General features: G+C 39.6%; 1 protein-coding gene across 22 annotated transcripts in view; it reads left to right on the forward strand.

The window, feature by feature from the left end:
• Positions 1 to 25,035, forward strand: part of PARD3 (par-3 family cell polarity regulator) — a 676,839-nt gene that overhangs the window by 460,267 nt on the left and 191,537 nt on the right. For 20 of the 22 annotated variants that reach the window (XM_077152059.1, XM_077152104.1, XM_077152083.1 and 17 more), the window contains one exon: positions 6,421 to 6,652. In XM_077152059.1, coding sequence (XP_077008174.1) covers positions 6,421 to 6,652 — 232 coding nt within the window. Of the gene's footprint in view, positions 1 to 6,420; positions 6,653 to 11,127; positions 11,250 to 25,035 lie in introns of those variants that run through there. The other 2 variants (XM_077152113.1, XM_077152115.1) reach the window with 1 other exon arrangement.

Consider the following 25,035-nt stretch of genomic DNA (forward strand, 5'->3'; position numbering starts at 1 on the left):
CTGCATTTGATAGAAAATTCAGTTCAAACCATGAGGAAGTACATTGCCTTACATAGCTGAATTCCAGAGTTGGGCACCTTCACAGTTTGTTAGTTCCATGGCCTAGCAATGTCATCAAAGACCCAACACCTTCCTACCCCTTCTGTTCCAATGTCCGCAAGTCATCTTATCCAGAAGCGAATTCCAGGGCTCAGAAACCTTTTACTTTCTTGTTTATGTCTAACAGAAGGGAGCAGAACATTTCTCCAAGCATGGAATAGAATGCTTGGTCTGGGTTATTTTTGGTCTAATAGCCTTGGACTTACAAGTCAGCAGAGGCATGTCATCCACTGGTTAGTTTAGACTTCATAATGAGTTCACCCACTGAAGGTAGATTGCATTCCTCAACCAAATAAAAATTCTATTAGGAAATAGAAAGGGAGGAATGGATTTTGGATAAGCAACCCACAGATATCATTACTCACGGCAGCAGCAGCAACTTCTCAGTGAGGAGGGGCAGGAAGATAGATTCTAATGACCATCTTCTAGCTGTAAAATGGTGGCAGTGACTATATAGAAGTGTGTATTTATGGCAGAAGTCAAAGAACTTTGAGCTTTAATTGAAACCCAGAGCAATTTTTCTCCAGAATTACTAACACATAAATACCCACTCTTTTCTAAACTTCTTGGTGACCCATTCCTAATGTGATACCTTGTAGAATTGAGTAGCTTAATTTGTATCATGGACCAGAATTTTAATTGAGCCACATTTGCATTTGTTGAAAACATGGTAATTAGGTATATCTTAATTGCAGAATGACTGTGTTGCATTAAAGAGAAATAAACAGCTTCATGTTATACCTTCTTAAGAAAAAGAAATTTGAAAGTATCAGTCTTTATAGGTAATCACATGGGAAAGTACCTTAAAACATATAGTAGGTTAAAACAAGTAGAAGTGTTTGTCAAAAATAGACATTTCTGTTTGTTTGGAAGGAGATACTCATCTTTCTTTGTGCAGGCTATCTACAAAAGGAAAGCAAATAACCTGTAAAGATGAGCAAAATTAAAGAAAAAAAAAGTCAAAATTTAAAAAGCATTTAAAACAGTAAATTTTCTACGTATTGGTTTATGATTAGTTCTTATGTATAATTTATTGTATAAACACAATAGATCAAGCCATTCACTCCAGATGTGCTGCTAGTATTTTTCTAACTTAAAAAACATTTTATATGAGTATTTTTCTGTATTTTCATAGTTTAAAGGAATAAAAATATTTTATGTACTTTATTAAAAAATTAGCATGAAATGTACAGAGATTGGTTTTTACAGCTTTAAAAAAACCTGACTAGTATATTAGTGACCTTGGATAAATAAATATTTAAAATGAAGCAAGTGACCAATTTATTTAAGCTTTAAAAAGCATAATATTTCTGTGTACAGGAAGAGAAAAGCAAGACTTCTTTTTTCTCTGTTGAATAATTTTTGTGTGTGAAGCATATATATAATGCAATGCTCTAAAGGAACATCTTATGTTTGCTACATATGAAGCCACATATTGCTAAATATTTTTAATTAGTTGGCATTCAAAGGGATTAGTTAGATCAGTATACCCCCAGAAGAGTTTCTGTGATAACGTATTATCTAAATTAAAATGTTCAGAATAAGCATAAAGAATTCTCAAATGTGCAAGTATCATTTTAAATAGTCCACTTGCTTGCAACAGGAAACTGAGCTAGTAGTTTTGATCTTATAATATGAGGTTACAAAGCCCAAAGTTAATATGTGATTTAATACTAACTTTCTGTTTCACCCAATTTAGAAAATAAGCTATATTACAGGCACCAGAAAATGATTGTGAATATGAAAAAATTGGCAACAAATATGACTTCAGTATATAGTTGGTTTTGCAGGCACTGCCTTTATTGTGTTACGAGCCAAGAGCCGACATATGCCCCTTGTACTTCTGCCAAAACGATTAGGCAGAAAACTAGCAGAATCGCTACTGATACTTCCATTCGTGATTTATGATAATGGTGACTGTGGAAGACTAAGTCATTTACATTTATGGAGCTCGTTTTTTGTTTATGGTTTCAGACATCGTAGAGGGTTGTAAAATCCATTAGGCAATACAAATAGCACTAACAATAATAGCATAACAACACACCAGAATCTGCCTCTACCTCAACCAAGTACAGTGGGCCTTCCTTATGTTACTATAGTTGGGTTGTGGCCTGTCTTGTGATGTTTTATTAGAGGAGATAGGCATTGTTCTGAAGCTGGTTGAATGGTGGCTCCCAGAGAGTGCATAAAAGCTTGTTTGATTGGGATGAAAGTCATGAGTCATGTTTTACTAGTAGTCTTTCACTTAAACAGTCATTTATGAATAGCTGTTCTCTGCCCAGCAGTGTGGTCATCCTCATTATAAGAGTCCACAGTTTGAGGAAACAGACACATTATCATGTTTTATGAGAAATACACTAATAGAAGTATAGACCAAGAATTCTGGACAGTAGACCAAGATTTTGTAGCTCCAGAAAACTTTTGAGAATTGTTTTATAATGATCTGGTTGACAGTCTCAAAGTTGAAGGCATACCCATTACCTAAAAGTTTGATGCTGTGGTTTGCAATCAAATAAAACCTAGCTGTGACCAAATGCTGTAACCCTGCTTAAGATATATTTACGTTCTTTTTGGGAATTCTAATTTGAAAAGATTACACACAGTTGACAAGCACTTGAGCCAACTGGTAATTACAGACTTGACTGAACATTTATTTATGTGTAAGGCTATGGATTTTCACTAGCAATGCTCATCTGAATGTTGGAATTGGTTTCCTCTAAGAAACCAGTGCAATTCCTATTTATATATTCATTGATAAAGAAGAAAAAAGGCAACATTTCATCAACCACTCAAGAAGCTAGTATGAGCCACAAGTCTCAGCATGAAATGGCCAAACAGGATTGACAATAGGTTTCTGAAATACAGTGCTGACTGCTGGAGTGATCTTCTGGGCTCATTGTATAGTGACTGGATGATAGAGTACCCAAATACATGCTGTATGAAGCATGGAACTGAGCAGTCACAGAGTTGATCGAAGAAATGCATGGAAGTCTGGCTGAAGTAAAACTGTACAATAATATAATAGTAGAAAGAGCACTGGTCTAGGAATGTGCTGGTCCCCAAACCTTTCTGAGCTTTTGTTTCTTCAGCATTAAAGGAAGAAGTTGGGTTTCATGATCTCCAAAGTACCTTCTAGATTTAGTCCTATTATGGTTTCCCTCTTTGCCTATATACATGAGTGTCTTCGTCCACCAGAGCTGCTATAAAAAATACCACACAATGGTTTGGCTGAAACAGCAGCAGTTTATTGGCTCCTGGTTTTGAGGCAAGAAGAAGTCCCAAATCATGATATTGGCAAGGCTTGCTTTCTCCCTGAAAACTCTGGCATTCTAGCACTGGCTGCCAGTGATCCTTGGGGTTCCTTGGCTGGAATTTCTGTCTCCTATCATGTGGTGATGCACTCTCCATTCTGGCTTCTGTGACCTCCAGGTCCTCTTCATAAGGCCTTCGGTAATCTGGATTTACACCCAACCCTCACTCAGTGGGCCACTCTTTACTTAAGAATAACATCTTTAGGAGGCCCTGTTTGCAATGGCTTCATACCTGCAGGAATAGGGATTGAGATAAAGAATGTATCTAAATTGGGGTATATAATTCAATCTGCCATACTAGGGCACAGCCTATTGGGATGTGAAATTTGTTGGCACATTTTTTTTTAACCAAATGTGTCAAGTGAAAAGGCACATGTTTGTGCCTTTTTTTGTATTATGCTAAATAGCTGGCATATTTTAACTGTATTTCTTGGCTGTGGCTATGTTATAATTCGGTAACCTTTTGTGAAGGCTTAAAAACAAAAAGAAAATATAAGAATTGTTCTAATTGGTCTTAATAAATATACTCTTGAAATTATATACATATATATTGCTAACTTGAATAGTCCCTTGCTGGTGGAAAGGCAAGACTGAATTTCTTTTGTAAATATATTATCTTGATTTGGAGATCTGCTCTTTATGAAAGATTTGGAAGAGGCTCAGCTGTGCTGTTTGGCTCTGTGTTAGAAGAAACTCAGAAATACTGATCCAGACTTTATTTGTTGAAGCCCAAAGAAAAATGTCCTCAGAAATCACGGGCTAACCTAAAGCTCCAATAATTCTTACTATATTTGGAAAAGACAATTTTAAGTAACCAATCTTAGATAAGATTTCTGAGATTGAGTACATATATGCTTCTTATTTAACATAGAAATCCTGAGTATTCTTTTTGTAGGTGGATCCCTATTTTAATTACTTGTCATTCGTTCATATAAAAAGTCTGTGATATTGTGGCACCCTTGGTGCTTGGACTGTATGTTCATAAGAGTAAGTTCAAGGGTTGGAGTATTGTCATCAGTAAGTAGACCTTATATCTGTGATCAGAGAAGTATGATTATTGATTTACTCATTATCACAGAGCTATCCACTCCTACTAAGCTGCTGTTTTGTAGTCAAACATGCAAAATTATTTAAGATTAGAACCTGTAATAGTATTTGCTTATAATATTGGCATTATGTAATGACATTATAAGGAAAAGTGACAAAGACTATGAAGACCTATGAGAGCTACAAATCAAAAGACCACTGTCCTGTGTGTAGAAGGCACAAATGGACATACCTGAGAGACCAAGGAAAGGAGTTTTTGTGCTTTGCTAAAGTTGCCAGCATGCAGTATACCAGACATGGACTGGCTTTGAACATGGGGATTTATTAGCTTCTAAATTTACAACTCTAAAGCCATGAAAATGCCCCCATTAAGGCATCAACAGGATGATACCTTATCTGAAGACTGGTTACCAGTGAGAGCTTGGGCTCCTCTATTTGATAGCAAGGCATTTGGTGACATCTGCTTGTCCTTCCCTCTGAGGTTTTGTTGTTTCAGCTTCCGGCTTCTCCAACTGTGGCTTTTTCTCTAAATTTCATCTCTGGGTATATATTAGTTTGTTAAAATTGATGGAATGCAATATACCAGAAATGGAGCAGCTTTTTAAAAGGAAATCTATTAAGTTACAAGTTTATATTTCTAAGGCCATAAAAATGTCCAAACCAAGACATACAGAGAAAGATACCTTGACTCAAGAAAGGCCAATTTCTGCCACATAGGAAGGCATGTGGCTGGTATCTGCTGGTTCTTGTTCCTAGTTCCATTGCTTTGTGCTTCTGATTCCAGTGGCTTCCTCTTTAAGCATGCGTGAGTATCACTTAGCTGCTCCGGGGCAAAACTCTGGGTTCTGGCTTGCTTAGCATCTCATGGGAAGGCACATAGAGACATCTGCTTGGCTCTGCATCTCTACATGTCTGCATCTACGCCAGCTCTGAAGCACCTTCTCCAAGCTTGTGCATCTGAGGTTTCTCCAAAATGTTTCCCCTTTTAAGGGACTCTAGTACTAATCCAGACCTCACCTTGAATGTCTAGAGTCACATCTCCATCTCATCAAAATGCCACTCCCACAATTGGGCATGTCACATCTCTGTGGAGTAATCTTATCAAAGGGCCACACCCATGGTTGAGGGGGTTAGTCTCCATGGAAACGATATAATCAAAGTTTTCTGCCTTACAATATTGAATCAGGCTTGAAGGACTGAATCCAGCATAGGGTGTTTCCCTGAATTGCATCTCTCAGCTTCTCTGGGGCTTCTCTGAACAATCTGGACATTTTTGTGTGACCGTTATCCTCTTATAAAGGATAAAGGGGTGGGACACATCTAAATTGAAATAACCTAATCAAAAGGTCCCACCTAAATAAGTCTGAATCCACAGGAATGAAATAAAAGAACATGGCCTTTTCTGGGGTGTGCAAAAGCTTCCAAGTACCACAGAGTCCTTATTGACCTTGGTGTGCTTACTGAGTAGTGAATGGTGTAGTTAGCAAAATAAGGAAGGACCAGAATGGTCATCCTTTCTCAGAAGAATGTCAAAGTAGTTTGAAAGAGGCTGCTTGTTTTATTTCTTTTCAATACAGAAACCTTCTATACTATCCTTTGAGTCCTTAGGAGGCTGCCCTGTGTAATGAAGCCCTGCTGGTTTTCCCAGCAATATACCACCTGTACTGACAGGTGTATTGGGGTGAGTCAGTTGGCATCCAGCCAGGGATCTGCTGTCTTCTGACCACTGATACATCAGCTTTGCACATGAGTACACCTGAGCATGCTAGGCCAGCATAGACCCAGCTCTCGTTCTGCTCAAAATTAGCATCAGGGAAGTCCATGTGAATGGCAGGTCTGTGCTGCAGGGAAGAGTTTGATAAGGAAAATATGGGAAAGCAAAATGCTTACATGTATTTTAGACTCCTTGTTTTTGATGTGGGGGTTCACAGTATTTCTTGTCTTTATTTTTTTGCCTACAAAGTGGAAGAAGACACAGAAGAAAGTTCAAGATCAGGGAGAGAGTCTGTATCCACAGCCAGTGACCAGCCTTCCCACTCTTTGGAGAGACAAATGAATGGAAACCAAGAGAAAGGTGATAAGACTGATAGGAAAAAGGATAAAACTGGAAAAGAGAAGAAGAAAGAGAGAGAGAAAGAAAAGGATAAAATGAAAGCCAAGAAGGGAATGCTGAAGGGCTTAGGAGACATGTTCAGGTAAGTACGTTACTGACCCAAAACATATACGAGGGTGAGGTTAATAAAAACTACCAAATGCAGAGATTTGAAAACATTCTCTTTGAGGTTAACCAAAATTCTGGTATATTTTCCAGTTTTAATTACTGCATTTTTAATTTCTTGGAGATTTCACCTTAGTTATTTCAGGCCATTTTAGCAGCCTGAAAGATGAAGTCTTGCCAACCAGGAAAATAACAGCTAAGAGGAAGGAGGGACAAGAGTCTGTGTCTCAGCTATGCACAAGAGTAAAAGCCTCATTGAGACAAAGGACCATTAAAGCAGTGTTTGTTCTTTTTTGCGTGGGAACAATGGTTCATTATTTAAATCTGCCATAGAGCTTGAGTTAGTGGTAACATTTAAAGGTTCATTAATAACAAGTCTAATAAAAAATGTTACAAATAGAGCTTCAATTAAGCTGTGTTGATTAATTTAATACTTGTTACTTCAGTCTGTAAAGATTTCATTAAATGTAGTGTCTGGCTGTTTCTTGACAGTTGTTTTTGTGTCCCTAAATTATACTCCGGGATTACTTAGCATATCATTTTTTTACAAATCATTGCTAAACAATAAAAGTGACAAGTTGTTCAGAAGTTGCACTGAAACTCTCCCATAAATGTTCATCTAAGGTGATTTATAATATTCAGGCATTTAATGTTAAATATAAAACTTGCTTGATTGTCCCATAAATTCAACCCCTAAACATATCAGGATGATGGTTTAAAATTGAAAACATACAGCATAGCCACTTGACTCCTCAAAAAGTCGTTATCCTGCATTATGAATCCCTTCCTTTTGACTTTTTTTTAAATTGCAAAATGTGAACAAGAGTTTTCATTTTCATCAATGTCTTGATTTACGATTCTGAGATTGACCTCAATAACTCAGGGAGTTATAGATAAGTCAGGTCTGGAAAGTATAAGAGTCACAGCCTAGCCTGCAGGCCACACCACACAGCAGATGTATTCCGTCGATGTCTGGTTATGTAAAATACATGGAAGAAGCACACTGACTAGGGAGACAGTCAATGCAAAGCCCAGCCTATTAGTAAGTCACGCTATCTGTAATTTAAATAGGATTGGACTTCGGTCTTTCATGCTTCCGAACGCTTATATTTTCATAGTTTTTCATTAGAGTTTTCTTGTTTGTATACTGCTGCTTCTGAATGCATTTCAGTCAGATAATCTTTCTTCATTATATTCCACGTCCAGGAACGCCTGCAGGATGAAATCACTCTAACTGGCACTTTATTTCCATTTCTGTGTTAGCCAGGGAGCTTCTCATTCCATATAGGAAAGCTGGCAGCTCGTAAACTGGTGCCCATGTAATGTGATGTGCCCATGTAATGCACAGAGATAAGGCTGCCGCCCATCAATTAAAATTTAGGAATTTGTAGTACTGTTGTCTTTAAATTAGAGAATAAAAGGGAAAACTTCCCCTGAGACTTACAAGTGGGATTTTTAGCACCATGCCAGTCCACTGACATTACTGAAGTCTTATTGAAAGATAAAGTCTTGTTAGTTTTCATTTATTAAACAACCCTTATCTGATAGATACAATACTCTGTTTTAGTCATAAAATAATAAATAAATTGCCAGTATGTTAGAAATGCATTAAATAAGAGTAACTTTTTTCTGCAATGTGTAACTCCAGAAGCCTTGAGACCTCATGATAGTCTTCTATTTGAGGTCAGAGGAGTAGAAAGTATGGGGAAAACATATACTGTTGCCAAGGAATGCTGGAAAGCAACACAGCACATGCCCTTTGTTGTAAAAGTCCTATAAAATGCTAAATGTTTCCATAGGTCTGTCTCTACAGAATGTAGCTATAAAATGTAGTGAAAGTTCCCTTTGTGATAAAGAAGTCAACCCATCTGTAGTTTTAAAGACCTGCATCTTCTTGAAATTCAGCTTCTGTGTTCAGGTGTAGGAGCTGAAGTACTCCTTCTAAAGAAGGCTAATATTCTCCCAGTGTTTAAGAATTGCTGTTAAGAAAAATCATGGGTAAACATGCTTTTCTTGATACATGGAATCGGTGATTTGTTGGAATCAACCCACACTGGTTTGTGAGGGTTGATTGACACATTTTTAGAAATTTTGCAAACCGGTTGTTAAACACAGCCATAATTTAAAAATATTTATTTTTAAATCACAGGTAATTAAAACTCAAAGCTCACCATTTCCTACTTATTATACTGCCTTTTACTATTGTCTCTGTTTTGACATCATTTCCACCTATTATATCACATAGTGGGCATGCTAGACTGGGGGACTGACTTGGCATTTGTGCCATCTTGCTGGTACCTTGAAATCAGCCCACAGTGACAATTCCACAAAAGAGCTTTTCTCCCAGGAGCTGGTTTTGAAACATATACAAACACATGGAATTATGAAAGTCATTAAGCTCGCCACTGCTCTTTGGAAATGAGTCGAGAATAATCTATTCAACGTAAAGGCAGCTTTTTGTTTTATCAAATGTTAGCTCTTAATCCTTCCTTAATCCTTACCATTATTATATGCCATTAATACTTGAGAATTCTCTTAAAGCATGGTAAGATTTGTCAAACCATTTTTTAATGACTTTTCGTACCTACTGGATCTGATTATTTGAGATTAATATACCCTCAGATTGATTCTTCTATGTTTTGTTTTGTTTTTTTCACAGCATAAAGAAAATGTGGTCAGATTTTAAAATTAGTCTCTTCCTTCTACTTTGTTCTTTTAAGGAGCCTAGGATGTGATTGCATCGGCAATATGACTTTTACATAGCTTCACCAGAGTGTGCATGTGCATAGACATTTCTTAGCAGTTGTGAAAAAGTTCAGGATGGCTGCCTGGGACAGGCCTGGTGTACAAAGCAGGCATGTGGGTGTGTGTGTGTGTGTTAGGTTTTCCTTTCTATTTTGTAGTTCAGATCAGAACAAGAAAAAACCAAGGCTAAGGGACGTTAGATATTGGGAGTCCAGCTTTCTAGATAAATGTAGCTAAATTTGAGTGTTTTCTCTTTGGTCAGCTTGAGGAAGTAATGTTTTCCTTCAAAAACAGGCTCTCCAACCACCCAAGCCCCTCCTCTGTCCCATAGGTTGTCTGTGATTTTTGGTTAAATTTGATGAGGGCTAAATAGATGGCCATGTTTTAAAAACTGTACCAGAGAATGTGATGGTTCATTGAGTAGGTTTTCCCATTGATTGGCATGTACAGACAACATGGAATTCCATTTCACAGGTTGAATGGTAGCCACAGAAATGATTTAATTATTGATAAAGAGCTCTAGGAAAGAATGTTGTGAGTCATATAAATCACTTTTCTATTTATAAATTATGGACTATGCAGAGTACAAAAGCTGCCTAAATGCAAGTTTTAAATCATGAAATTTAAATCTATAAGGATTCAAATAACAAATGTAAAGCGTTTCATGTTTGTGTTAGTTTCTCCTTGTATAAACCACATCTTTTTTGCACATAAGCATTTCCTATTGCCTTAGTTAAAAAATGACTTTGTATCTAAGAAAGCTTAGTGTGCTTACAAAATAGGTAAACATAACTTATTAATGTAATCATTCTGTGTACAAAGTACAGAACAGAGGGAGCGTCAGAAAATTTGAGGCTTTGTGCATGCTTGATTGTCTAACACATGGCCGTTGAAATTACATACCATATAGTATTTCTGAGATTTCTCCAATTAAATGAAATTGTTGCTAGAGAGGGAATTAGCTATGTTCTCTAGAAGGAGGAAGATCTGTTAGTTAATATTTTAAATGTGTTCATTTCTAAAGGAAAGCAACAGCATTCTTAAGCAACATGTTCTTGGCTTAGTTTCCATCTCCAAATTGAAATAACCAACAAGATAGTAAGATCCTGTATTTAGGAAAATATTCTCAGATATTCTGAATTAAAATTACATCTTCACTTATTTTTCAGCCCTGGAGTAATGTAATTTGATATCACTTTGCCTGAAAATTGGAGTTGTTATCATCTGAATGTCTTAGAATTGTGTGTACTCTAGAACTTAAGATTCTTAGAAGTGACCTTTAGGTGCACTTCTCAGATATATTCCCTGCCATTGTCCATGTATGCCAGGCAAGAGCCTGTTGCTGTGGAAAGCAAAAGCCTATGTTGTGATATTACCATTAAAACTGAATCCTCCAATTACATTTAAAATGATTACCTGGGTCCCTGCAGCATTGTTTTATTCAGTTCTGCAAGAGGAAATAGATAATTGAGTTTGAAACCTCATTTGGTTGAAATCAGATACACTGCTAACTCTTCCTTTTTAGAATATAATAGTTTTCAGAACACACGGACCATGATCAAGTTTTAAAACTTAATGTTTGTAGTTTTGAATTACACATCTTAGCATATGAGTTGTAGACTTTTGAGAGTATAGCAAACGCAAATTATTGTTGCTTTCCTTACTTGTGCTTACTAACTGTGTGTCTGTACCGTGTTTCTCATTTAGCCTTGCCAAACTGAAGCCCGAGAAGAGATGAGCACCAAACCAGATTCAAAAATGTATTGAGCAGCACATATTGCACAGTTGTTTTTTTTTTTAAAGCAAACAATAAATTTACTTTTAATGAATTCTTAGTGGCTGTTGAATTTTGTTTACGACATCAGCAGTTTTGATGGTTTAGTAATTTCCATATTAATCAATTTGAAACTTTTTTATCTCGATTTCAAGCTTGGGGGTTTAAATGGCTGCTTGAAAAGGCAGAGGATGTGTTTTATTTTTCCTATCATTTTTATTAGCCCCTTTTCATAGTGGAAAACCATGGTTCTAGCTGCTGGCGTATTCAGAAATCATCAGCACACATCAATGGGCAAGTCACCACCGGTGACAAAACGCAGTGGTGACCCACGCTGATAGCCAGATAGGCCAGTTTGAGAGGCACTTTTGTGACCCTTTATGGGTTAGAGAGTGTAGACAAAAGATGGGAGCTCTAGGATGGCAGATTCAGGATGTTCATTTTTCCAGTGTGAAAAAAATAGAGAGTCTCCGGAAGATGGTTGTCCCAATGTTTGCTGCGACCACACAGAGTAAGAGCGCACACTCGCTTATAGAGGCTGGAAAGGGTCTCCCTGGCCAAGTGTGTAAGCACAGGCCAGCCCGTTAGGACCCGAGGGTGTCGCATGGCCCTTCCTGGAGAGCGAGCCTTCTGCCTTGTAGGAAGACTTAATTGATCATCTTACCATTCCTCATCGCCCCTTCGGATTTCAGACCACGATTGTAATTAGTTAGCTCTGTTTCCCGAGAACGTTAGCATGGCTTCCTAATTAAAAATAAATGTGAAGATGGAAAAGAAAACCGTTTAATAAAGGGTATGCTGGAACTGGTTTGAGTGCCTGTGAGAAGGATTTAACTCTCCCTGGCATGATAGCAGTTTGCACTCCCACCCTCCGCCCAGCCAGACAACATGCCAGCGTTTAATTGTTCATATCAGAAATATCAGGACGTAGAGTTTTTTACTTGGGCCTAATTGCCGTGTGGATTAACGCATCCACTTTCTCATTGGTAACATTACATGGCATCCTATGTGATCTGTCAGTGGATTAGGGGTTGCGGTTAAAATAAGCAAGAAGAAAGCTATGAGACACAGGAGCAGTGTTACGTAATTGAAAAGAAAGTACTTGAAAAGAGATTTTGCATAACTCTTTTTACCTCCTTGCTTGTCACTTGGACAGACAACAGTTCTGTTTTATAAGTGTGCATATTGTGAGGTATCCTTAGACTAAACCCTCAATTTGTAAATCCCAAGGACTTATTGTATATGCCTTTTAATTTGCCTTGAAACAGAGGTTCCCATTTTTAAGGCAGGAAAATAAGTGTCATACTGACCTGTGAACAAAGCAAGTCTGGAGAGCTGATATCATATTCTTCTAGTATTCTTCTATTCCTTGTTAGCAGTTTTAAATAGAGAACTCTGACATCTACCACATTGCGAAGGAAGTCAGACGAGTTTTGACAGCTGAGCCTCTCTAATACCTTTTCTGATGTTCTTTAACATTTCTTTTCCATAGACCTGCAGCATGAATACAGAATGCAGCTGGCAAGGATGACACCCACTTTATAGTCTCTGCAAAGCAAACCTTTTCGCAAAAGAAATTTTTGACAGTTCTGATTTGCTAAGTCAATTTCAATTCCAGACTGTGTAGAAAATGGAATATTTTTTTCTGCAATTGATGTGAAAATTGAAGGCTAGTGACTATTCGCTCTCTAATAACATAGGGTAAATAAATACTATCACACCATTGAAAAATGTTCTAGGAGACAGGCTTGGCTAATGACATTTGCCACAGCATATATTGAAAATATTCTTCCTGAATATTTTTATATGTTGCCATTAGAGGCTATCTTTTACATTAAATATAATGGACCAAGTACATGTAACTACAAAATGAGTTTTTAATCAAGCTACAAATTATTATATAAGAGCAATTGTTTTATCCTTTCAAAGAGTCTTTTAAAGAATTCATTGGGAAAGTGACCTCTTATGTAATTGAAGGTTGGGATGGTTTTCTTCTGACCTATGTTTAATAATAGCCGTCTTAGAAACAAAAGATTAAAATTGGGTTGCACTTCATGTCATGATGAAATATACATGTCTCCTGGTAACCTTTCCATTCACATTTAAAAATTTTTAAAGGATTCATGAGTCATACATGCTTTAAGCTAAGGCCAAGCCCTCTAAAGCCATCTTAATCCTTTCTGGACTAGTCTGGGCCATTCCTCCAGCAGTTCTCTCTGCTCTCTTGCATTGTCAGTGATTCCCTCTAAATTGGATTATTCTCCTTGTCCTAAGCCAGGCTGTTACATCCTCTTTTTTGGAGAAAAATCTCTCTTCACTCTACTAACCTGTCCAACTCCTATGTCATTTTCTCTCCTCCCAGTCACAGCAGATCTCTTTGATGGGGTTGTTTGTATCTGCTGTTTTCATTCTCTCTTTCGGACTTATTTCAGTGAAGCTTTCCTCCCCCTCCCCTCCACAAAACCTACTCTCATCCACCTCACCAGTACTTCTTTTTGGTAAGGCTGCGGTCCCTTCTCACCCCTACCTGGAGCTGCCCGTAGCACTCAACATGTTGAGTTTCTTCCTTGAGGTTACACAACAGCTTTAGCTCCTACCCCTCTGTCCACTGCTTTTCAGCCTCCTTTGCTAACCCTTTATCATTCTCTGTCCTCCTGATATGGGGAGTCCTCCAGGCTCAGTTCTTAGCCCTCTCCTCCTTTTCTCTTTTCACTAGTATAAAATGTTGACATTCTTGTGAAACGAAGGCTAGTCAATCACTACCTTCAACCTCTGGACTCTGAATACACTCTGTCGGTGGAAGACTTTTACGTTTTCATCTTCCGCTGGCCATCTTCTCTGAACTCTAGGTTTGTAGATGGAGCCATCTTCTTGCTATGTTCAGTTGAATGTCTCACAGCCTTCTGAAATGTAACGCATTCCCAACTCAGTTGCTGCTGTTTCCCCCAGAGCTGTTCTTCTCTTAGTCCATTCTCAGATAATAGCAGTTCCTTTTTTTTCTTTCAGACTCCTTTTTTTTCCTTACACCCGGCATTCAGTTTATTAATGTACAAAAGCAAAAACCTATCTGAGCTGCTTTAAAACACATCTAGGACCCGGTGGCTTCTCTGTACCTCCACTGCTGCCCCCATGGCAGTGGCCTCCCAACAGCACCCCCTGCTTCCACCCTTGCCTCCCTCCTGTGTGTTTTTAACACCACAGCTAGACCAATTTAATTAAAACAAAGGTTGCAACATTTCCCTCCTCTGTTTAGCCTCTCAGTAGCTTCCCAAGTCATTCAGAGTAAAAACTGAAACCTTGAGGGTGACCTATCCGTTCCCTCTACCTCCTCCTTCCTTAGCTAACCATACTGTAGCCACTTGACTCCTTCTTCCCTGAACAGGCCAGGTCTTCTAGGGCCTTTGTCCATGCTCATTCCTGTATTCAGAATATTTCTTTCTCAGATATCCACATGGGTCACTCTCACTCCCTTAACATCTTTGCTCAAATGTCAGCTTTATAAATACACCCATGTAATCGCAAAACTGCCCTCCCGCCAACCTCAAAATACTTCATTCTGCTCCTTTGCACTTATCACTCTGTATAGAATATATCTCTTTCTTCGATTTAAGAAGTCAGAGATGGCAAGGATTTTCTTTATTCTTTACTTTTTTTTTCTCTCTCTTTCTATCCCCCTCACTATATCACTAGAAAGTGTCTGGCATATAGGGCGGGCCACAGTGACTCAGCTGGCAGAGTTCTCGCCTGCCATGCCAGAGACTGGGGTTCGATTCCTGGTGCCTGCCCATGCCAAAAAAAAAAAAAAAAAAAGAAGAAGAAGGAGGAAAGAAAGTGTCTGGCATATAGTAGTTGCGCAATAAGTGTAGCAGATGTGAGCATCCCCCTCCACACCATAGCAGCCCCCACTCCATTCCAAGGCAGGAAGCCCCTGTAAAACAACCCTGTCTGCACAGCCCAGTGGTTTACACCTAAAGCATCACTTTGCACCCCATCCCGGTGCAAGTATGGTCCTTGGCCAGGAGCACGGGCAGAACCCGATAGCCTCTCAGCAAGGCAGAGTCTCAGGCACTACCCCAGACCTCCTGAGATCACAAAACCTGAAGTTTCATATGTGCATCAAAGACAGAGTCTGCACCAGCCTCTCCAAGTTTGCCTGCTGGAGTGAGCTCCAGTAGCGTGCTGTTGTAATGGCATTGAAAGCACCCCATTTGGGCTGCCTTTCTTCCCCTCTGTCACATCTCCACTGCCCTACCAGTGTTGTTCTTGCAGTTTCCATTTGAACCACTTTTCTGAAATCCTTGATCTGCTTCTTGAGAAATCTAGACTAAGACAAGAAGTATTTGCTGAATGAATGAATGAATGAACAAAACTTTTAGAGTAAGGGGTAAGCTTATTATCTGGTATAAGAAATCTCTACCCAGGTTACTTTTACAATCTATGATGTTATCATAGTGGAGCAATGCTGGTGTCTCTGGGGCATGACATCACCGAAGTCTCTGCCTTATGTATGGACCTGCCTGGGCCTGGAGCAGCAGCCCTGCAGAGCTGGCCTTCTCCTGCCCCTTGGGTCTAGATAATGTTCTTTGGTTTGTCTGCTATTGATAGCTATAAGCGATTTAAGAACATTCAACTTGCAAAAAAGATGATATGATTTTCAAATTAAATCCTTCATGCTGGGCAGTTCCCACTTTTCAGTCTAGGGTTGCACAGTCCAGGTGGTCATAGATTCAAGCCAGGAGCAATATTAAAATTGCCCTATTAAGGTCATTCTAAGCTTCAAAACGACAGGGTCCAGGAGATGTTGTAAGATTAAAGTAAGTCAGAACTTTGGTTTTACTACTCACAAATTCTCTGCAACTGCTGCAGAGAAGGTAAGACTTGAAAATTTCTCCTTCCTTCTAAAGGCAACCTCTGCCTCACCGACAGGTGGCGCTCAGGAACCGTCTCTCCCTGTCTGTTCCTGGAGCCTGGGAACCTCCCTCACCTATGCGTTCTTAAAGGAGGGGTTGCTTTGAGAAGAGGCAGGGACGGCTTCCCCTCCTTACTGTTTCCTTTTGTACATTTGTAGTACTTATATTTTAATTTCTTCTGGGTTGAAAATAGCGTTGCCCTTGGTTATGTAACAATTTCAGTCTTTAAAAACGAAAATAAACGAATAACTTTAACGTTCTCTGCCCTTAATAAGAGACTTTGGAATGAACCAAGCTAGCTGCAAGTGCCCCCGTTTGGTATCTCAAGGGTTTCTCCGTTTCGATTCTTCCAGCTAATTTAAGGGTTATCCAGGATCACTTCTTGGTCCATGCTTCTGATTTTGTTTGGGTTGTGTGCTGGCCATTATGACCCCCAATGGAGCAAAGAATCCTGGCGCAGCTCACTCCCACTAACACGGCTTTTAGCGGTCCGCATTCATTAAATGCTGATACTCTGATGAACGTTCTGCTGCGAATATTACGTGTACGAGCCCGTTTAACCTTCACAGTAACCCTATAAGGTAGGTGCTGCTTTCAGCTCCATTTTGTGGATGAAGCCCCTAAAACATAAAGGTTCAGACAGGTGAAGTCACTCAGCGAGGCCACCCGTAACCTTGGTAGAGCCAAACAGGATTTGAACACTGGTCAGCCTTTGTGGCCGAGCTGGTGACCGCTCAGCTTCTTGTCTGTTATGCTACCAGCAAAACCTGCAGGGAAGCCAGGACTACATTGCAGTGCATCACGTGAGGGAGTGCTGCAGTTTATAGATTCCCTTTGCTGGATCAGGCATGCAGAAGTTAATGTCTTTTGAACCGCACTTTTGATGTATGTTTCTACCTGTTCTCTGTAGCGTTCTCTGTCCACAGGCCCTTCTTGTCCCAAAACAATTCCTTTGGAAGCAGAGGTTTTGTTGTTAATTTTTAAAATTAGCAACTTCTTTTTTGCCCCTTAACTGACCCCCAGACCTGTCTGTGCTCTAGGTGATGGAAATGTGCCCCACTCCACAAAGATATCCATATTGAAAGATATGCTAGCTTTCCTCCAGCTCTTCTTTTATAAGGTGGCCTTATAATCCTATACATACACCAGTTCCTTTCCGTTATAACCCACTTTTCTCATTCCTTACTACAGACCTACTTTTATCTCAGATCATGAACCTCTACTATTTCTTCTACTTTCTTTAATTTCCTCTAGTTCTTATTTTAACCTCCCACAAGCATCTTAATTAAAATAATTTTGAAGCCCTTCTTTTTGTCAGAATCACTCTGCAATCTTTATTTCCTAATTCCTTGGCTGTTTCCTGTGTTGCAGAGAGCCTTAACCCATGCCCTATCAGTGCCACCCAGATTGGCAAAATAATTGTCTGCTCCTTGGAATGTGCCACAGTGACCCATAGCCCACGCCTTTCGGTCATGCTCTCTTGGAAAGTTCCTAGGGGGTCATTACTCATTGTGTCCCTCTGCTTTCCTGATAGCTGGCCTTTGTAAATTTCCATTAACTCCTGTTGCTGTAAGTAAATAACTTTCTCTCTAATTCCTGATTTTATAACTAATTTTAGTCATTAGGGAATTGTGCCTAATATAACTTTTGAATTCCTGGAAGGCTGGGTTTCTTTTGTGTGTTTATCTTTTTCTCCTTTTAGGATTTAGTGCTAAGAACTTTTTAAATTTAGAAAATGATAGCCGTTGCTTAATTTTCTTCCTTTTAGGTAGGTAATAGAACAGTTTACAAAAAGTAGATTTAAGAACAACTGGTACTCTAAGCAGGACAGAATTTCCCTTGAATGTTCCTTCTAAAGCATAGCAGCAGCCAGTTGCCTGTTGTGACTTAGGGCAAAATGGCAGATAATTTATGATCCTTTATGCAAATCACTCTCTGCTGCCCACTAGGGTTGTCCTAACCACACCAGTTGAAAAAAGACAATTGCCCTAAAATAAACTTGGTTTGATGCATCTCAACATTCAGGTAAGTATATTTGCAAATGAGCAGTGAACCTTCTGATAGGCAGTCATATTTCAGCAGCTGATGATAACTAACCCATTAAAGATTAACTTTTACTGCTCCTTTGCAAATTGGCAGTTCAGAGTTGCAGGTGTGCAGCTTGTGAGGGCCCCTTGATGAAATGTCTCCCTGAGATAGGTGCTCCTGGCAGATACCTGATGCAGCCCTGGTACCGGGCTATGGGTGCTGATGGCTTCACCAGGGAACAACTTCATTCTCTCACTACAGCCATTTCCTGCTCTTACCTCACCCCAGATTTGGAGTTTCTCCAACTCTGAAACCAAGCACAGTAGATTTACACATCCACATAAAATTTTACCAGCTTTACCCGAAAGAATCACCCAGGCAGTCAAATAGATTTCGTACTCACCTGCCAAAAGCGGTTTCACATTAGAGCAGGTGGATTTTTTTCTCAAAATCTGACTATGGCATATGTAGACTGCTTTTAGTAATTGTGAAGCAAGACCATTCATTCATTCAACACATTTTTACTTTAGTTCCTAACACATGCTGGGCACTGTGCTAGGTGCAGTTAGGGGTTAGGGTTCTAGTGGTGGACGTCATGACACAACACAGGCTCTAAGCACGTAGGTGGATCCAATGGGCTTCCTGAAAAGGGGATGTGTGAATTGCTATAGGAGCTTTTGGCAAGTGGACCTAACCCAGACTAGGAATAAGAGTAAGCGTCCCTGAAGAAAATAACATTAAAACTCAGATCCAAGGTGGGGTAGGGGGAGGTGTTTTGCCATATCAATGGGGTTCAAACTTTTTTGACACAACCCATAATAAGAAATACATTCTACATTGCGGCCTGGTCTATATAGATGTACACAAATATCTAATATAAACATTTCACAAAATAATACTTGCCCTTCCTATATGGACTGCACTCTGCTGCATTTTACTAAGAGGCTGCACGCTGTAGCGGGTTAGAGTCCAGGCACCACAAAGTTGGACTGCCTGGCTACAGATTCCAGCTGGACTTCTCACCACCTGTGAGTTTGGGTCACATCAACCACTGTGATTTGCTTTTCTCAACTGAATGTGGTTAATAAGGGAACCCCCCTTACAAGTAGTTTTGAGGCTAGAATGAGTTAATATATGCAGGGCCCTAAAACTGCCCCTGGTACAAAGCAAGTCAAATGAGGATGCTAACTGCTGTTACTATTGTCATTCTGTAACTCATTATGAAAAAATGCTAGGTGAGTTCCTATGGGTTGCAACCCAAAGTTTGAAAACCACTGTTCAGATGGAGGCCATCCTCTGGTAAGTTTGCAAAAAGGGGAGTGGCTGGAAGCATTTGAGGGGCAGGTGGAGACTTGTAAATAACTTATGACATCTGAGTTTCTCTCTGAGGACAAAGGGAAGTCATTCAAGAGAAAGGATAAAACTTCCATTTTCAAGACGATCACGAGATGAACTCCAATCTAGAGAATGAGCCGAAGGGCTGGATGGGAGTGAATGGGGAACTCTGTTAAGTAGCTGCTATAAAAATCCTGGCCAGCGGTGGCGGTGGCTTGGCCTTGGTGGAGGGAATGGGGACAGAGTTAGGTGAATAGACTCAGGATGTATTCTCAGCTGGAGTCTGTGTGGCTTGGTTATTTGTTTTGATGTGAGCGATGAGAGAGAAGGAACAAAAAGAAATAAGCCCCAGGTTTGGGGCCTGCTCTAGTCATCACATATTGGCTAGAAAACAATGGAGGAGGATCATAGTAGAAAAAAGTGTGATATGTAGAATTGGCCATGTTTGTGCTGCGTCCTGTTGAGTGTGACTGTAGGGGGATGAGGGGGACAGGCGGCCATGTAGATGTTTGGACGTCGTGGCTGTGTAGGTGAGACTTGAAACAATGGGCGGATTCGAGGAAGTGGTTGTCCGGGAAGTGTGCGCAGGGAAGGAGGAGCAGGCTACCTGCATCAGAGTTCTAAGGACCATTCAGGTATCAGCGCAGCAGGGAGGCCCAGGGAGGAGATGGTGTCTGAGGAGAGGCTGTTGGAGAGAGAGGAGAGAAGCCAGGAAGGTTGGCCATTGACTCAAGTGAGACAGTGCTTTTAGTTAATTAGAAAGTAGTGGTCAGCAGCGTTCATGCTGGAGGGTCGAAATGTATTCATGGCCTTGGCTGCATCCATTATCAAAGCCAATGGATGTCACTGGACCTATTTTGAGTGGTTCCCCATGGCAGAATACTTGAGTGTTAACTATATGATGCCAGTATAGACAGAATCTCTTTGATGCCAAATCTCATCAATCCCAGTGTAATTGCATAGAATGTTAGTATCTGTTTCAAATAAAGGACATCATCTATTAGTTTCCACTTTATGAAGCAAAGTGTCAAAGAGATTTCAACCCTCACTCTCTACAATCACAAGCCTGTGTCAGATTTCCATATTTTTGAGCAACAGAAATAAAAGTTGGAGTGGCGTATTAATCCAAATTGCTCATAGGATTATAGAAATTAGGGCGTTATGAATTAAGTTTTAGATTAATGATTATCAAAGCACAACTTGGAGTACATAAATTTAGTAATTGACTTTGCTGATTACGCAATCATTTCTTACTGCAGTCATTGGAGAATTAATCGCTCACTCTCTCTGTTTTGCTTTTTCTCTCCTGCTTTGGCAGTCGCACTGCTGTTGAGTGCATGGCTTTCCCAGAGGTAGATTTGAATCAAGGCTCCTGATGGCTTTAGCTGCTCTAAATTAGTTACCTACTTCCAATTTTCTCTTATGTTTACAAAACAAGAAAAGTACTTAGGTCAGATAAATAGCTTGCTTCATCAAAGTGCCAGCTTCACAATTACCTTTTTTGAAGGCTTTTTTTTTTAATATGGTGACATTTAACCATTATAAAGCATAAGCGTAATCAAGAGTGTGTACCTGTACTTGCATATATTTTCTTCTGTGTTTTTCCCAGGGATGTTTTCCAAATTCATGAGTACTTTTATTCCTGTGGCTTAAAAAAAAATAGGATTAAGCAAAATAAATTTACCTACATTATAAAAAAAAAAAAAAGGAATAAGCTATGACCTGGAGATTCTTTTAAACAGTGTTTATTTTTTATATTCTATCCAAGGGGATGTAAAGTTTTGGGTGTGTCCAACTTTCAATTTTTTAAATAGGCTGTTGGAATTGGTATATGGACTATGCCTATAATTTTAGTTTCTTGGCCTTTTCCAAAGGTTCTATGGCTGGTTCCTGCCTATGTGAATTTTTAACAACCTTTATTATTTTTTACATGCATTTTAAATATCATGAATTATTCTGTGTATTCATTTTGAGGTTACTGATGTATTCAAAACAATTTTAACTAGATTTCTTTCTGGAAATGTATTTCCCAGGAAAGAATAAAATTATGTCTATTTCCTGTGTTAGTTTCCTGTGATACGGTTCTCCTGTGACACAATTTTGATTCTTTGATATTTTCAATAATAAAGTTTTTTTCAAAAGGTAGAAAATGTAGCTTGTTAGCTATTGCTTTGTCAGTTAGATATGATTGCAATCTTTACATTGGTTACTGATAAGATTTCATATCTGTCTTCTGTCTCCTCAATTTTAATGAACAAAGAGAAAATGTTTATATAACATTTTTCCTTATGGAGCTCTTTTCCAGAAAAGCCCCAAAGTCAAATACCTTCTTAACCCACATGGGTCTGGGTATCTTCTGCTTTCAAAGTTTTATGCTTTTACTCTGAAAATACACCCCTGTCCATTTGGTGTGGTAAAATTCATTTGAACATAATTTTTTGGTGAGGTAGAAGTTACATAAACCACTGCAGCAGAATCTTCATATTAAGGCTGCTCGTACTCTTTCCATTTAGTCTGGTCAGTAATAGGAAAGGACCTTTTGTTTTAAGAATTGTCCTCCACAATTCTCTCTGGAGCTGATGGGCAGCTGCCTAATCAGAGAGAAAGCACCTGTTAACAGCCAAAATAATTGAAAGTTCATGAAGCCGATGCTATTCACCAACTGAAGAGTACCCAAATAGCATTAGAAACAATGAGGAGAAAATGAAAATAATTTCCGAACTCGTGCATTGTTGTTTTCTCCTGGCTTTCGATAATGAAAGTCTTTGTCAGTTGGCATGGCAGCGTTGGCCTAAATAGATAGGGTTTCATTTGGGTGGTAATTTTCACTTGTCTCAATTAGTTCTGCCCTTCTACACTTGGAAGGCTGTTGGCTCCATCCTGCCCTCTGTTGGCCATCATGAATTGACTTTGTATCATTTGGGGTGAAATTAGTCACTGGGAATGGTAGGACTGAGCCAGTGAGATACTGATCTAAAGATGGGATCGTTTACAAAGAATGTTTTCACCTTTTCTCTGCTTGGAGAGCGAAATATATTAAAGGAAGCACTGCTTGCTTTCTTTTCTCCATGACTGTATCTGTTAGAGATTATTTGGACTGTAACACAAACGCAAATGGCTGTGGCTTATTCTTCTCCCATTCAGAAGTCTGGAGATTGGCAGTCCAAGGCTCCTGTGTTGGCCCTAGAATGTCATCAGTGTCACTGCTTCCTTTTGTTCAGCCTTCCTTAATACGTATTTCTGTTCTCAGGGTTACCTCACCTTTCTAAGGGACTTTCCAGAAGCTCTACTCATCTGTTTCTCTGAACCAGACATTAAGAATAACAATGATAAATAAGTAGTATTTATTTAATGTTCAATGTGCCAACACACAGCAGGCATATAACTCATTTAATCCTCACAATTAACCATGTAAGGATGGTTGCTTTTTACTGAACGGAAATTGGAGGCTCAAAGAGATGAAGTGGCTTGCCCAAGTATAGCTAGCCGAATATCTCCCAACCAAATCAGGGTTCTAGTAAGGAGGCGGAGGAGAACGGGTATTGGGGTAAGCAAGTAGCTGCCTGCATCCTCGATGCTGCGGGGAATTGCCTCTCCAGCCCATTGTTTCTGAAGCTAAAAGGCCTCAGCCCTCTGAAATTGCAATTAGTTTGTAGCACCCTTACTATATTATGCCAACCAAGACTAACCACTGTTGGCCAGATTATTTTGGGTTAACCAAAAAGACAGGGAGGTGGCCACAAATGCTGGAAAACCTAATTATATCACCACTTACATGATTATGGCTTTTCTGAACTTAGGGAACATGGAGTGGCTACCTGGAAGGAGGGGAGAGTGAGCGTACAGATAGTCTTAATAAATATTCTTGTTAGAAAATATTTTGTTATTTATTGAGTGGTGATTCTCTACCAGCATTGAATACATGTTTGCATTTAATCTTCCCTACTACTTTTTTTTTTTTTCTTTTTAACATGGCCAGGCACCGGGAATCCAACCTGGGTCTCTGGCATGGCAGGCGAGAATTCTGCCATTGAGACTCTATCACATTGCCCCCCTACTACTGTTTTTATATATGTTATTTATTATTATTATTTAACAGTGTCCAAAGTCATATATCAAGTAACCCATGTCTTTCTAATTTTGGATTACCAGCACTTAATGACATTCTAAAGTTAATGACTGACTTTGATGCCTTTTTAATCTACTGATTTGTTTGGCTACAATCTCCAAAAGTATTCTTGGGTTATAGAAAGCCAGATCTTATCTCCTGGGGTTTAGACGGGTATTATCTGCCTCCAACCATAACCATCTTGGTAGAAAGAGACTTCCTCCTTTAGTGTGTAGGAAGTCTTCCTGAAATATATGGAGCATTTGGGAATGAAGACCAATATACATATCACTGTTCTTTGAATTATCTTATTCTTATCCTTTGTAAATAATAAAGCTCTCCCACAGAATTTAGTATTTGTCTTAAACCCTGGCTCCATGGTTCTCCATCCCCAGGATTTTGCCCCCTGGGAACATTGGTCAATATCTGGAGACTCTTAGATTCTTACAGGTGTGGGGGGGGCTGCTCCTGGCATCTAGCAAGTGGATACCATGGATGGTGATAAATACCCTCAGATGCACAAGAGAGGTCCCCATAGCAAAGAATTATCTGACCCAAAATGTCCATAGCGCAGCTGAGATTGAGAAACCCTGCCCCTGCCCAAACTCAACTGTCACATGACACATAATTGAGTTGTTGACCATGAGATAAATTACCCAAATGCTTTGGGTGTTCATGTCAGATTATCTTCAGCACATACTAGTTGTTATTCTGTGTAGAGGGACAGTATACCATGCATTTTGGTGAATGTCTTTTATTGGGGGTCAGGGGGTGGTGCATGGGCTGGAAATCAAACCCAGGACTCCCCCATGGCAGGCAAGATTCTTCCACAGAACCACCTGTGCACCCTCTTAATGAATGTTTTTGAGAGTTAAAATCACATTTACCATGAGTGTTTTACAAGCCAGTTGGTGTTACACTATTTAAGATTCTTACATAGTGATCTTCGTTTAAGATTTGTTTCTAATACGATTTTAGTGTAATTAAAAAAGATTTTACTTTACCTCATGGACTTAAAAATTTTTTTTGGTAATATATTTTACTTAAACCAAGTTACCCAAAATATCATTTATATGTAGCCAATACACACTGTATCAATGAGATGGCTTGTCTTCTCTTTCCCTGAGTCCTGGCCATCCCGCGCTTGTTTTATACCCACAGCCTGTCTCCGTTGGGACCGGCCACCTCCACGAGCTGGTTCAGCCTCACCGCATGTCCCTGATGGGGGAATATCCCTTCTGGGCAGGTGGGGCTCCCGTTCCTCATGTGCCATCTGATTCTGAGAAAGGCCTGATGTTGTCTAGGGCAGGTAGTAGATGAATGCCCCTGACCAGGGTCCCTGTCCCCTGCTGGAGCCGCAGCCACGGGGGGCGGGGGGGGAGGGGCGGGTCCCGGGTCCCCAACCCAGCCACCACCTTCCCACATGCGCACCTCATGGGCCCTTGACATGTCCGTTATCA

This window comes from Tamandua tetradactyla, chromosome 1 (assembly GCF_023851605.1).
Source record: "Tamandua tetradactyla isolate mTamTet1 chromosome 1, mTamTet1.pri, whole genome shotgun sequence".
Taxonomy (NCBI): Eukaryota; Metazoa; Chordata; class Mammalia; order Pilosa; family Myrmecophagidae; genus Tamandua; species Tamandua tetradactyla.